This window comes from Centropristis striata, chromosome 1 (genome assembly GCF_030273125.1).
Source record: "Centropristis striata isolate RG_2023a ecotype Rhode Island chromosome 1, C.striata_1.0, whole genome shotgun sequence".
NCBI lineage: Eukaryota > Metazoa > Chordata > Actinopteri > Perciformes > Serranidae > Centropristis > Centropristis striata.
This window is the reverse complement of record NC_081517.1, coordinates 10,164,187-10,178,985: the sequence shown is the minus strand read 5'-3', so window position 1 is coordinate 10,178,985 and position 14,799 is coordinate 10,164,187. Positions and strand designations below refer to the sequence as shown.

The 14,799-nt window shown below is 38.3% G+C and overlaps 1 protein-coding gene across 2 annotated transcripts in view; it reads left to right on the top strand.

The window, feature by feature from the left end:
• The window catches only part of LOC131968917 (VPS10 domain-containing receptor SorCS1), a 218,965-nt gene that overhangs the window by 169,853 nt on the left and 34,313 nt on the right, over positions 1–14,799 (top strand). For both annotated transcript variants that reach the window (XM_059329983.1, XM_059329974.1), the window contains exons 12-16: positions 1,130–1,206; positions 4,397–4,488; positions 4,842–4,949; positions 8,900–9,017; positions 12,258–12,391. In XM_059329983.1, coding sequence (XP_059185966.1) covers positions 1,130–1,206; positions 4,397–4,488; positions 4,842–4,949; positions 8,900–9,017; positions 12,258–12,391 — 529 coding nt within the window. The remainder of the gene's footprint in view (positions 1–1,129; positions 1,207–4,396; positions 4,489–4,841; positions 4,950–8,899; positions 9,018–12,257; positions 12,392–14,799) is intronic.

The following is a 14,799-nucleotide window of genomic DNA, read 5'->3' as shown; positions in this document are numbered from 1 at the left end:
CAGATTGCTATTGCACTTCATGCACTCAAAATAGTAAGTTCAGAAGTTCAGAAACTGAGAAAAAGCACAAGACTTAATCTAAGATAGCTGCCGGAATGTACACTGAAGGAGACACAAAAAGAGCAAAAAAACAGAATATGTTTTAGTCAAGAGACCATCATCACCTCCGCCAGCACCAATCTACAAGTCTTTAAACCCCTATCACTCCATTTCCTTTGCTACTTCTGCTGAAGCCTCCCTAAGGTTTTAGTTTAAACAACATGAACCATGTGTTGGCCATCGGTAAAGGTGAGAGACTCCAGAGGACTAGAATCACTGTCACTGCTTTCAGTGTCAGCTGGTAAAAAAAAAAAGTTATAAAACACATTGCAATCTGTGCCCTGTAGAGACGTAAAAAACAAGAGATAGGATGAAACTAAAGCTTGATGAAATTTAGATGACAACCAGATACAGCGTATATGTGTGGTGCAGACAGTCAGGGAGGAACAATGTCTGGGTTTAATCGCATTTTGTGAATATGAAGTTCAAAATCGGTAAGTTTTCTTTATTGGTTTGTTGTATACACCTCAGCTCTAAATCACTGCAGCATAGTGAGGACATGGACCACTTGAGGTCAGCAAAATGAAGACTTCAGCCGGTGTTAAGCTACTTTCCAAATGTACGGATTGTTAAGCAAATTGTTTCTCACGGAGAGTTCAGACAAGGGTACAACCATGCCTCTGAAACACTTACACTTCTTTCCAGCTTCGTGTTTAACCACCTGGCACCAATTACAGGCTAAATTAAACCAATTACAGCAGTCTGCACAGCATTAGGAAAGCTCGTCTTAATATGGTCAGAACTGCTGAAAGATGAATGCAGTAATCTGGATTTATTGGTTAATTTAGGGGTATGGGCAAATGTCGCACTGCACAGTCGATCTTTTGGAGCACTGTAATTACAGCCCCAGTCTGCAGCTGCAGGCTGGAGCCCCCTGCTGTATCACCACTGCCGCTCTAAAGGCTCTTTATAAAATTTGGGATTTATTTGATCTCAAATAGAATTCATTTCCTGCGTCTGCATTATGCAATATCCCACCTCCAGCACTTACTGTAGTTTGTCTTCTCTCTGTCTGCTGCCTCCACTCCAGGCTCAATCGGCTCAGAGCTGACCACCAGCAATGTCAGCGTGTACATCGCCTCGGATGCTGGAAACACTTGGAGACAGGTGAGGGTGTCTTTTTATTGTAATATTGTCAGCTCTAATTATGAGGACACTGCAGCCTTTTGTGCATATTTTCTCTATGTTTTGACATATGACTGCCAATGTTGCTGGGACACTCACTGCCAACTTATGTCCTTCAAACACAGAGACGGATACATTTTCGCCATTTTCACTAAGCCCACATCGTTTCAGCTATAACTGATATTTTAGTCTGTCTGATATTTTTGAGGAGGTATTATTGCACCAGTCAATTGTCTGTCAGAACCAGTTAGAACCAAAAATTGCTTAATGTTAAATTTTCTTAATTGACACTCAGTTGCTGCTAATCTGTCAAGATATCAGAGCTAGCATGGATCCCGCACTGTCACAAACTACGCTCTCTTAGGAAAAAACATAAAGGTGAATTCAGAGAGAAGCAGACAGAAGGAAGATATACACAGGATGTAACTGACTCCACAGTGAAAACGGGTTAAAAATATAAAGAGAGAAGCTAAAGCCCAGAGATCACAGTGTGAAACACTACGTCACCTGGCAATCCAGACTGAATAAATTATGCTTTACAGGGACATTGTTGCTCCTCAAGGGAAGCTTTGCCAATTTTCAGATGAATGGTGCCCAGAGCTCCCCTCGCTTACCTGGAGGCAAGAGTCCACCAGTCGCCAGGGTGAGCGGGGGAGCTCCGGGCACTGCAACATGAGGGAGACCATGCACCGTTCATCTGAAATTCAATCCCTTAAGGATCAACACTGTTCCTGTATGCGGGGTAGGTCATTGTTCACTATTGCAGCTTTTGTATATATTCATACCCCTTGAGCTAATGAGGTGCTGTACTCTGCTAACATTAGCTATATTCTTTCAATCTGTCTGGGAAACGAGTGTCACTTTTGACTAGCTGCATTATCCTCATCAAATTAAATATTCATTATATAATACCATTGCATGTTAAAACAACAAAAATAAACATTGTATTTATTGTTGTTTTAGTAAAATTTAACCTAGTCTATAACAAAAAAAGCCCTTCCCTGACCGTCTGCTTTTTGAACAGCTCTGGTATCGGAAGCAAATTTCCTGTTCAGTTACTCCATTGATGATTCAGAAAAGGCTTTTATAAAGAGTTTTAAACCTGAAATGCAGCCAACTAACTATGAGATTAGTTATGACTATAAAACATTAAATTTGAAGCAAAAAAAGAAAAGCTTTTTTTTTTTTTTAAGTACAAGACTGTACATGTTTTAATAGTTGAGAGGCTGCTCTTTCCATAAACCATTGTGAATGATACAACTTTTAAGCTAATTAAATTTAAACGTTGTGGTGATGTTCAGCCCTTTGGAAACCCTTGTTCTAATCTGAAAACAACACAACATATCAGAAAGGAGTTTGTGGCTGCTCCATGTACGCAGATGGCACTAGGGACGGGGGGGATATGTCCTCCTCAGATTCATAGTGATCCTGATCCCCCCCCCCATTTTCAACGACAAACATCGCCGGTAAAACAGAGGATTAATGTTCTGTTAGTAAGACTATTTTCATTGCAGCACACATAGAGAGTCTGGCGGCTAATGGTACATTCAAGGTCTACACGAATGTCAGAATTTTCTACGTTGTTCCGAGCTCCAAGTTCAGATTTTCAAGTTCCAGCGTTACGGTAAGAACGTATTAGACCCGCCTTCAAAATAAAAGCAAACACATTTAGCTTTCAAAATAAGAGCACATTGATGTGTTAGCAGAGTCCACCATAGTATTTACAAGAAGACTGTCAAAATATGATGCCTTAAATAAAACAGAGCTCTTATTCTCCTTTATACAAATTCATTAAAAATATGCAATGATTAAGATGGAATAGTGGCATAAGAATGTGCAAGAGGCACCAAATTTAGGCTTTAAGGCAAAAAAAAAATTTTGGACAACAAATTGCCCAGCAGTATGTTCAGGGTAATGAAAGGAGGAGAGATGTTTTTGGGGTCCTTCATTGAGTCAGCTTCAAGTCAGTAAATGTGTTTGGCTGCACTGGGAATTTAATGTACAAACTTCTTTTTATTTATCTAAATATGTTGGTTGTTGTTTACAAGACAGTTGATTCAAAAAATGTTTAAATAAAACATATTTGGGTTAAGGCATGGAGTGCAAAAATAACTCATTGAGTTGAAAACATTTGCTGACAGCTTCGTCCCCCCCAGTTCAAAAATCCCGTCCGGCCCCTGGGCTGCTCTGTGAAAGGAGTAACCATAACAGTCGTAGACTTGATAGGTAGCAGTAAAGTGTGCTAACTCACTAGCTGTTCTCAGGTTTGTGGGTGCTGTAAGCATTTCCATGGTGCCAGCGAGCTCCACCAATCAGAGGCATCACTCTACACTTTAGGATTGTGGGTAGTGTAACACTTATTCATGACACCACGAATAAAACAAGGTTTTATTGAAACAAGGTTGATATCAAAAAGATTTGTGGCTTCTGGAGGAGCATATACGATTGTTTCGCAATTTCATCAACCATGGTAAATCTACTTTTTATATGTGAATGGCTAATAATCCCAATACTGATTAAAAAATATAAAAATGGCATATAATTACACTCAGTGTTTTTAATTACTTGTGTAATTTACGGCCTGTCAAGTAACTGTGGCTGAGATTAACTTCTAACTAATATACACCTAATAAACACACATATACACTGCAGCAAAGATGTTATACTATTAATATTACAAACTCGCACCTCATGATTAATTTTTCCAATGATGAGCCCGATTGAATCACAGTCACTCACCATATGGAGCAGCATGAACTGACTGACCTGTTATCTCCTCACTAAAAATATCCCCCTCCTCTCACTCAGCCTGATTTTATCATATAGCCTTTTAATCCTTACAGTCCTTACTAGCCAAAGCTTTTTAAGGTCGATAATGAAATAAAATTTTAAGAGTTATTTGATTCCATCCCTGCCTACAGTGCCTGTGGGTGGCCCTTTACCTCACTTGATCCTGCCGCTTTCAATTTATGGGACTTGTTTCTAATTAAACACAGCAATGAAAAACTATTATTTGGAGGCTGATGTAGCAAGATCCAACCGTGATGTATACTGTGTTTGTTTGGTGTATTATTACTTGGCTTCCTGAATGATACAGCGTGGGAGTGTGCAGACGGGTTGGACATGAACACGGGTATCAAGCGACTGCAGAGTCTCTTTTTTGTCCCTGCAGATCTTTGACGAGGAGTATGCGGTGCTGTATCTCGACCAAGGAGGAGCCTTACTCGCAATAAGACACACTCCGCTTCCCATCCGACACCTGTGGTGAGTCATTATGACAGAGACGCCATTTGTCACAGCGTGACTAATTCCCTCGGAGGAAAGTCTCAAGTCAAACAAAGGAAAATGAGTTTGTCTTCGAACTGGGGGACGGTGTTCTTCTGGTTAGAAAGTCACCAGCCGTGGAAAAGTCTACTTTGACAATTGTCATTCAATTTCACCTTTTCCTGCAGTGTGAAGCCATAATGAGTCTACTCATCAGTGTTCACTGAGCAGAGCGCCTCAGCCCTGCGTGGAATATGAAATAAAGTTGTTAGACAACTCTCAGGGTCATTAGCTTGCGCACACAGTCGGGGGTTAGCGTTGGTCCCCTGTGCAACAGCTGTTTGTGTTCCCAGGTTGAGCTTTGACGAAGGACGACAGTGGAACAAGTACAGCTTCACCAACACGCCTCTGTTCGTGGACGGGGTGCTGGGAGAGCCTGGGGAGGAGACTCTCATCATGACGTGAGTGACAAAGATTTGTCAACATGGAAATCCATCAATCACACTGAAAAATAGAGCCTCTACGTGTGAGTGTGTGAGTGTGTGTGGGTGTATGGGTGCTCTCATCTGCTTTAACCCATGCATCTTTATCTGAGCCTGCTCGATTCAGCATTCCTCTCTGCCTGTTTTCCTTTTGCATGAATAAAAAAAGATTTCTCTCAAGGTCTACCCAACATCAAAACTGGCTGTCTCCAGATTATGATCACAGGAGATCAATGCTTTGGCAGCCAGCGACAGCGTGACTGTCCATTTGAAGAACATGAAGGAAAATGATCAAAATGATCACAAAATGCCCGAGAAAACAGACAAGAAACTTTGGTTTAAAAAAGTTTCTCCAGCATTAATATATGGGAAGAACAGTTAGTATCATGTCCTCAGAAAGCAGATTTCATGAAGACTCCTTTTGTGTTCTTTCACATGTATTATTAGGATAGCCCAGAGCTGGAGTGCGTGCATATGGCATGACACAGCACTACTCCTGTATTGCAGCAGAGATTTAGGACTTTGGGACGTATTACGAAAGGGTTTGCACAGCCATTACATCAATGTTTCAAGACACCTGCCATAAATGACAGACTGACAGTTGGCTCTGTAGTCAGCTCTACAGGAGAGTGATAGGGCACAGCTGGAGAGACAGAGCGGCAGAGGAGAATAGGAAAATGTACAGCGAGAGTCTCGAGGAGAACAAAATAGAGTTGGGTAAAGGGGCAATGTAAAGACAGGCTTTCACTGAGAATAAGTTCTCGAGCATGGAGCCTCTCAGCTGGCAGACACACCATTAGTTTTCATAAGACCATCATGCACTGTTTTCTTATCAATTTGTACTCATTTTTACAGTAAGTGCCTGTCATGGTCGGGTGCTTCGAGGGCTAATTGACAGATTGATTGTGATAAATATGTTATGGTATGAATGGTGAGGGGGGTCAGTGCAGAAAAACACACCCACTCAATTTAGCTGGAGATGGAATATTTATCTCCTTAGTCTAATAACCTTGGATTCTGTTTTGCTTTTGACTATTGAAATATATGGATATTTATCATGATTAGGCTTTCTGAAGAAATAAGTTACACTTTTCAATAACAACTTGTTCGTTTTAACTTGCTACATTAAAAACAGGAAACAAAGAGACATAATATGTAAAGATGCAACATTGTACAGAATTTCGGAATGACCATGCAGTAATTTATTAATGCTGCTTTTTTGAGATCACAATAATTATTGATTTGATCAATTTCCCTAACTAATTTTGTTGTATTTTTTTTTTAATTTATAAGGGGCATACTTTTTTATACTTTTCATTCATATGTGTACTTTGTATATACCCTCAATAATTATTTATTTTGAAAACCAGATGTTGTCACACATGTAGCCTTATGCTAACTTTACCAAGTCACTCTCAGCTCAATACGCTGTTTGAATGCATTCACTGTTAACAACATAATAAACACAGGCCATTATTTTCCAGGATCTTTCTGCAGTTTCGTTTAGGCTACAAAACAAATTGCTTAAAGTTAGGGAAAAGTACATGTTCAGGCCTATAAAGCTTGTTGAAAAAGTAAAATAAATCGCTTTGAATGCCGGAAATTAGATTTTGTGTAGCTGACATAAAGCGTGACACAAAGTAAAGCGTAGCTACACGCAGGCTATGTACAGAAGTTAAGAAAAATAACTTGAAGTAACAACATTTTAGTTTTACACGGGACACAAACACTGGTCTCCTGGGTCAGTCAGTCCTGTGTTTGTTTGAACCATCCACCACACCTCCCGTCCCTGTAAGTGGACCTTATTGTTCTTTACACTTCGTATCCGCACTTCCCCCTGTGAATTACAACAAAAAAGTTTAACTATGGGTCGTTTAAAGCTGCTGTACAATCAATGCATGGGCTGTTTTGGGGGAGGACATACCTGCAGAATACATATCACTTATGACTTTTTTACTATCACACCCTCGATTCCAAAAGAGGTAGGGCTAAGTGTAGGGTTAGACCTAAAAACACAAGTGGATTTAAAAGATGTTTAACTTCAAACCTCAACTGAAAAAAACAACTGTTTGGTAAATATATACACTCTGAATTCTGAATTTGACATTTTCCAAATTTCATTTTTTAAAATTTAGATATTCCACAGCGTCCCAACTTCTTTGGAATCAGGGCTGTATACACTGTAAAAAAAGTGTGTCTAAAAACAAGAAAAAAACTCTAAATCTGAGGGAAATTATCTTGCTGCATGGACAGAAAATCTCACTTGACAAGATTTCTTGAATAAAGATTGTTGGATCTAGAAATAAGTATGTTGAACACTTAAAATAAGAAATTAACTCTTAAAACAAGATAAATTATCTAACACTCCTAAATCTAAGTTTTTTATTATCTTGGTAATAAACAAACAATTTGCAGTTTAGATTATATCAAATATGTATATTGTTCAAAAAGTTACCGGTCAAAAAGATAGTTTTGACCGGTAACTAAGGATTATGCCCATTACTTATTAATGTGCTTTTTATCTTCTCTATTAACTACTTGCTTGTTTGGTTTATTAAAAATCTGAAAATACTGAGAAATACTGTTCCAATTATCCAGAGCCCAAAGTGACACCACCGTGACTTGTTTTATGCAACACATAGTACAAAATTCAAAGTTAATTAACAGGAAAAGCAAATGGAAAAGATGGAACCATGAAATGTTTTTGTAAGACAACAAGACATTTTCTGTTGATGTGCTAATTATTTCAGCTGTACAATACTGTTTGTCCTGTTGGGTGGCTAAATATATACCAAAGCGACATATTTCATAATGAATGTTTTGCAGATAACAATCTTAATTTGTAGAAGTAACTAGTAACTAAGGCTGTTTAATAATGTCAGTAAAATGTGAACTAATTCCCCCTGAGAGGTACAGTATTGTGCTTGAGTAAATGTACATCCCACCACTGGGTGTAGGCTATATAGTGCATTTGTTGGGGACTACTTTCAGCTGTGGATCAATGCACATTTAGTGCTCGAGTGAGTATTTATGGTGCCAGGATGGTGTATGTGGGATCAAGTTATATAAACTACAGTATGTGTGTGTGTGTGTTCTTGTACTTCCTACATAGTGAGGACCAGAACACGTTTTTAACCAACAGAGTAAGGACATTTTTGCAAAGTGAGGACATTTTGGCCGGTCCTCACTTCTTTAAAGGCTTTTTTTTAATTTCAGACTTTGTTTTAAGGGTTAAAGGTTACATGATTATGATAATTAACTGAAACTGTATCGTGTGGTTACAAAACTAACTAAAATTACAGTGAAAATGTCCTTCGTTTTCGTCTTTTTCAACTTTTTTCATACGTAATGAAGATGGATAAGACAAAGGGAATAAAGGCAAAATTTAGTGTGACCTCTTTTAATCTCCCACCCAACAAATACCCCATTACAAAAAACTGAAAACTAATAAAAACTAAACTAAAACTAAAGCATTTCAAAAAAATAAATACTAAACTAAAACTAGCAAACACACTCTAAACACTCTGAATTTGAAAACAAAAATTCACAACGAAATTAAAACTAAAACTAATGAAAAATCCAAAACTAATAACTTTGGTAGGGAATTCACTCTTCCAATGAGGGTCCTCACAAAGATAGAAGTACAAGAATGTGTGTGTGCGTGTGTGTGTGTGTGTGTGTGTGTGTGTGTGTGTGTGTGTGTGTGTTCGTGGAGATGAAGGAACACTTCACCCAGTAAAATAGTGTGGTCCAATGATGTTTTTAATAGTTTTTGGACAACAATGGAGCTCCGTGGCACAGAGGAATAAGCTATATGTTATTAGAAGGATGAAGTCATTGTTGATTTTTTTCTTCTTGTTGCCAATAAGAAAAACATTATATATTACCAGCCTAATCTTTTAACACCGACATTCATGGCTATTTCCCAGGATATTCGGCCACGTCAGTCATCGCTCAGAGTGGCAGCTGGTGAAAATAGACTTCAGGTCCATCTTTAACAGGAGGTGTACAGAGGCGGATTATCAGACGTGGCATCTTCACAACCAGGTACGGTCCAAGACTACACTTGTTTATCATACACCTTGAAAATATTTGTGACGGTTAGTGGAGAAATCTACATGTACAGATGGAAGAGAATACAAGACTTAAACATGTTTTTATTTAATATATTTTTTAATGAAATGATCATAAAGCAAGTAGTGCATATCATATTTGGGGTTTTATTTCATTTTATTTATTTATTTGTGAATAGATTTGTATTTTTAAAAATAATGCTGCTGGTATAATCTATTGCTGTGTCCCCTCATTCAATATTTCCTACATAAAAAACACAAGATTGTCCCAATTGTAAGCAGTAATTGTGTATTTAAAGTACTTATGAATCATTTTCATTTTACGTCATCAATGACAGATTTCTATGTTTTCATAATTCAGGAAATAGAACTTCTTGGAGTTGTGGTATCTCTCTGATTGTTTTTTTGTTTGTTATGTGATCTTCCAGAGTAAAATGCTCCATTGTCAACATTATGTTAATCTAATATAAAATTGACAAAAAAATTAACAATAATAATCATTTTGCACCATTAGTGGGATCTTTCTAACTAGATCCCACTAGATGTTTATTGATGTTTTAGCGACTGTGGGTTGGATGTGGGTAGAATAAAATATAAAGCCATTTAATTACATTTGGATAAGCTCTTACATTATCCAGCAGTTTCCACATACCTAACTGAAAAACTTTAGTACTATATGTAGCAAATCTTTGCTGGGATGGTAGAGAGAGTGAAATATGTATTTCAGCTCATAAGTTTCTGTAATCCTTTTTGTAAAATGAAAAATATGATAAAACACAATAAAATACCCCATAGCATTATGCAGTCCAGAATTACAAATGGGTACTTTAGACTGAAAAATGTTCATGAATGTTGATCAAGACTGTAAATCTGTAGTGGCATTAAAAAATATGTTTCTGCAGTCATTATAGCTCCACGCATAACACAGTACTTTATAACTTATTTTAACATTTTACAAAGGTAGAACTTCTGTTTATACTTTATTTACACCACATTATACCAAAAATGATTCTTCATATTTTGAGGTGTGAACCTCTCATTGTTTCTGGGTTGTGAAACAGGTAATATCTGACTTGTCATGACCAGGGAACTGACAAAAGAAGGGCTGGACATGGTCAGAGGTCCCTGGTCTAACCCTGTTGTTAAAGAGATATAAGAGGCTGTAGCAGGCTGAATATGAAACTAGACCTAAGGCATCCATTGGTACTAACCATGTCATGCAAGGTTGTCATATAGTGGCAAAATGACACTCCAGTGTCAGGCTAAATTTTGTTGAGGGTCATTTTCAGAATTGTAACTTTTCATGAAATTATAACTGGGTTTTATATAGACATGCCCAAATTATACCTATCACATGCACTTCTTGGTAAACAAGATTTTTTGCATGCAGTACAAATGTGTATTTGAATATTTCTGCATTCTGGGGTCCCTGCACAGTCTTGGAGTTGCTATCATTGGGTACTGGACTTGGAAGCCTAGGATTGTGGATTCAATGAGCCCAGTTGTATTCATGTGTGATGATGTTAGTCCTCATAGTAGCCATTCTATTTTAGTGAGAGCATTTTTTTCATCTTAACCTCACTGCATAAATGTACCTGTTGTGACCTTAAGAAAGTAGATACCTAGTGGCACTCAGAGGATGTATGGCTTTCCTATAAGAGGCTTTCAGAGCAGTTTGTAGAGTGGAAGTGCTCACCATCTGGTCACTGAAAAATGCAATTCTTACAGAAATCTCTTAAATGTCAAAAGTTTTAGATAAAGAATAAGAAAAAAAATGTCTGTTTCCGTGATATTTTGCATTTTAAGCAGTAAATCATTTCAAATAGTAAGGCTATACACACCACAATTTTCTTTCCTCTGTGGGAGTTTTTGAGGGTACTACATGTATATAGCACGCATATAATTTGGACACTCAAATAAAATTGCAGAAAGTAAACATTGCTCTAGGACTGATTTCACGCACAGTGTATGTGTCAAGTGTCAGCAGTCTCACTTGTGAAAGCACCTCCATTCTGGAGCATAAACAAAATCCCTAAAGAGGATTAAAGTTTCCACTAAATGAGCTATTATTCCAAAATAAAATGTCAGTTCCTTCATGGAACATTAAATCATCCAAAGTCTTCTCTGTACACTGCCTCTTGAGGCTTGGTTGATACAGAGGTTAGCTTGAGCGGAGCCTCCTGATCAAACGGCCAGCTCCAGCCTCAGGGTAATGTGTGATCACTGGCTGCTTTTAGCCCAGCTGTATGGTTAGTGGACAGAAGCTATACATCTCAAGTTCCCAAAGCACTTATGCAGATTCTCCAGCCTTTCCTGCTGATGCTCTGAATGAACCGACTCTAACCCCCTGCATACATTAAAGCTGCCAGAAAACCCCTCAACCTGGCTGGGGCCTGAAGCTGAGCCAGAGACTTAGAGTGTGCCTTTATTCATGCCCCGTTCTGTAATTGGTTTAGACAGCCATATGCTCCGAGCAGGCTAATGATCAAAACATATAGCACTGAAGATGACATGAGTCCAAGCCAATTACAGGGCTAACCTGCCTAAATGTAGAGGTAGTGTAGGTCCTTGTCTGCTGCAAGAATCAGCTGAACACTACCTCATAACAGAGGACAGTGTTTGTGCTCAAAGACCAGTGAGAAAGTTAAGGACATTTTTAGGAGCTGGGAGTCTATTTGTGGATACAATCACATTTTTTAAGCATCTCACTACTGACACCTAATGCACAAAGACAGAATGATCCGGCCATGAAAACAGTGTAGCATGGAGGATGCAGAGAAACAGGCTGGTGTTATCTTCTCATCTTTTTTGTACTCCAACTGATTTTATATTTACTCTGTGCGCATAGATACAAGGCTAAAAATGGATTGGGTGCTGGCAGCTTTTTCGACTTAAGCTCCTTCTTATTCATTCATCTCAATATCACATAAGAAACCCCTGAAAAAGAACTCAAGCAGCACATTCTCCAGTGTGACACTTGCGACGCAGGAACAGTTGTTGAGTTTAGCACACCACACAGCACAAGGCCGCAAATACTCGCGGAACAGGAACGCACTGCGAGCTGAAGTTAAACAAGGAGACGGTGCTTTTCACACACAGTGGGATGCACACATGGTTGGTTGCATCGTGTAAATTATTTATAGTGGCAAGTTACAAAAGCAGCTCATTTTTTAAACTCTCTCCTCTCGGTTCTCTCCTGGTATCGGGCCCGCAGGGCGAGCCGTGCCTCATGGGAGTGAAAAGAATCTACCGGAAGCTGAAGCCCACATCCAGGTGCGTTATGGGGAAGACATACTCTGTGTCGATGACGTCGGGCCCCTGTGACTGTACAGAGGCTGACTTTGAATGGTGAGTAGAAGTTCCTTTTTTTTAAAAAAAAAATCATTCCATATTGAGCCCCATTTGCATTCCCTTTATGTTGTCGTCACAGAATTATTCTGTCAGATTTTACAAGTCAGTTTACTAGTCATGATACTCAGCACTGCTCAGCCTGGGAATAGAGTTGTATAATATATTCTGTGACTCTAGAAGGAGCTTTTGAAAATGTGAGAAAGCTTGAAGAAAACGTATCATACCCCTCTATTTCAGGCACCATTGCTCAGGCCACACCAGTTTTAGAGGTGTTGACAAAGCAGAGAGAGTTTATTTGAAAAGATGTAATTTAGCTGCAGTATGGGGATGGGGAATATAGGATCCAGAGTTTTTGGAACCACAGACTAGAAGTCAGGATATCTCAGCTTTAGTTGCTTCCATTTTTTTCTGTTATATTCTTTTTTTTGTATATTACATTGCATATTAACTGGTATTGTGTTCACTCATTTGTAGTATGTGATGGTTGTTATTGTCTGTTGAATTGTTTATTGTTGTAACAATGTCTATTCTGCCCTCAGGTCCCTCGTGAAAAAAGAGATTTTAATCGCAATAAGACGTTTACCTATGTGCTGAGAGATGTCACATTAACCACAGATTTATGACGCGCCTACCATTAAAGTTAGGATAATATGAGAAATGTCGTTTTAGTCCTTTGAGACCATATAAACAATATAAGCACAAGAAAATACAAAAAACTATATTTTTTAGATAAAAATCCAACCACATTTTCATCTTGTGAAACAAAATATGACAAGCGTACGTAGGCTGTTACCAACCGATTTAAACTAATAATGTCATAACATTTGCCTGTCAATCAATCTGTGGCAGCGACGAAGATCTGATAGCTACTAGCTAGCTAACTACAGCATGCACAATGGTTGTGATACTATTGTGGTCTTTCCGCAGAGAGAAAGACATACATACCTGGCAAAGTACTCAAAGACGCTATTAAGTAACAATATGGTTCAGATCTGATTAATTTAGGGAAAGCTTTGCTGATTTTTGCTTGGCTCTCTGTCACTGTGGCTGAGGGAGATGTTTATCTGCATGGCCATGCTGTGGAGAGGTGATGGAGCCTAAACTCTTAACCCACCCACTCCTTGGAAATCCAATCAACTATGAAGGATTTGAACTCTCAAATATTCAGTTTGCTTGGAAAATAAGCCACAGGACCATTTCATTGGTATTTCAAAACTTCAAATAAAGAGAAAAGCAAAATGTTTTTTTTTCTAAAGACCTTGATCAGTTGTCTCATTGCCATCTACATTTTCTTTTTCATTTCATTTTGTCACAGTTGTTGCAAGCTCCTGTTTGTGGCACTCAGCCCTGACCCCGTTGGTTCCTACTAAACAAGCAATGTAAATCCTTAGAAATGGCTCACAAATCAGTAGTTTGAAGAAAAAAGGATTTACAAAAACATCTGGGTACAGCTAATTTGTTGGGGAATATTTCCTACTTTGGATCAACATCCATTTAGGGCACTAGTGAGGATCTCTTTTGTGTGCTACGAAAAAATCAAGTGAAGTTACTTTGCATTGTGACAGAGTCGATATAACATTGAGTGTTAATTATTCATTTTCAGCAGATGGCTAAATTTGAGAAATGCATCAATTAAAACAAAGTTTATACACATTTCCATTCTATTTACAGAGTGTATAATTCTATGTCCCTATATGATGAGCAATTCTTAGCCATTACTGCAAATCAATGTAGACACCATCAAAGAAAGAATGACTACACAAGTGTGTTTATTCTGACCAGATGCTCAGTTGATTTCACCTGAGTATGAATGATAATTCCCAAATGCTTTTGTAGCTGCTGCTGGTGACTTTTTTTTTATTACAAATGTAGTTACAGAGAACATTTTCCCACACCCTCACAGTCTGCTTTCTTTGAATTTTCAGCAGTATTACTGTTGCTTCTTTTTCTTCCTTTGGTCCCAGATTTGCAGGTCTCTTGAGTGAAGCAGTTCTTGGAATAAGCACCATCAAAACCATAAATCACCAAGCCTAATAGCTTTCATTAACAATCACAACACTTTTGCATCTGTGTGCATGTCGCACTAATTGGGGCAATTTGTCCCTATCATTTTGGGGACACAGCACTGCTCTGCCTTTTAATTTGTAGGACAAACAACTCGTGTGCTGTGTTTAAAAAGAACCAGAGAGGCACAGAACAGTTGTTGTAACTTCTGTGAATTCAGTACTATAATTACATTAATTTTACATGTCTGAAATACAGAGCAGGTTATCTTTTTCAGCATAGACCAATCAACCAAAAGATAGTAAAATATTCTATGAGTAACAGTCATTTTTACAAATGTCACAGTTGAAATTGTGCATTTCTCATATTAGGATAGCATTTTCCAAACAGCCCAAGGAATG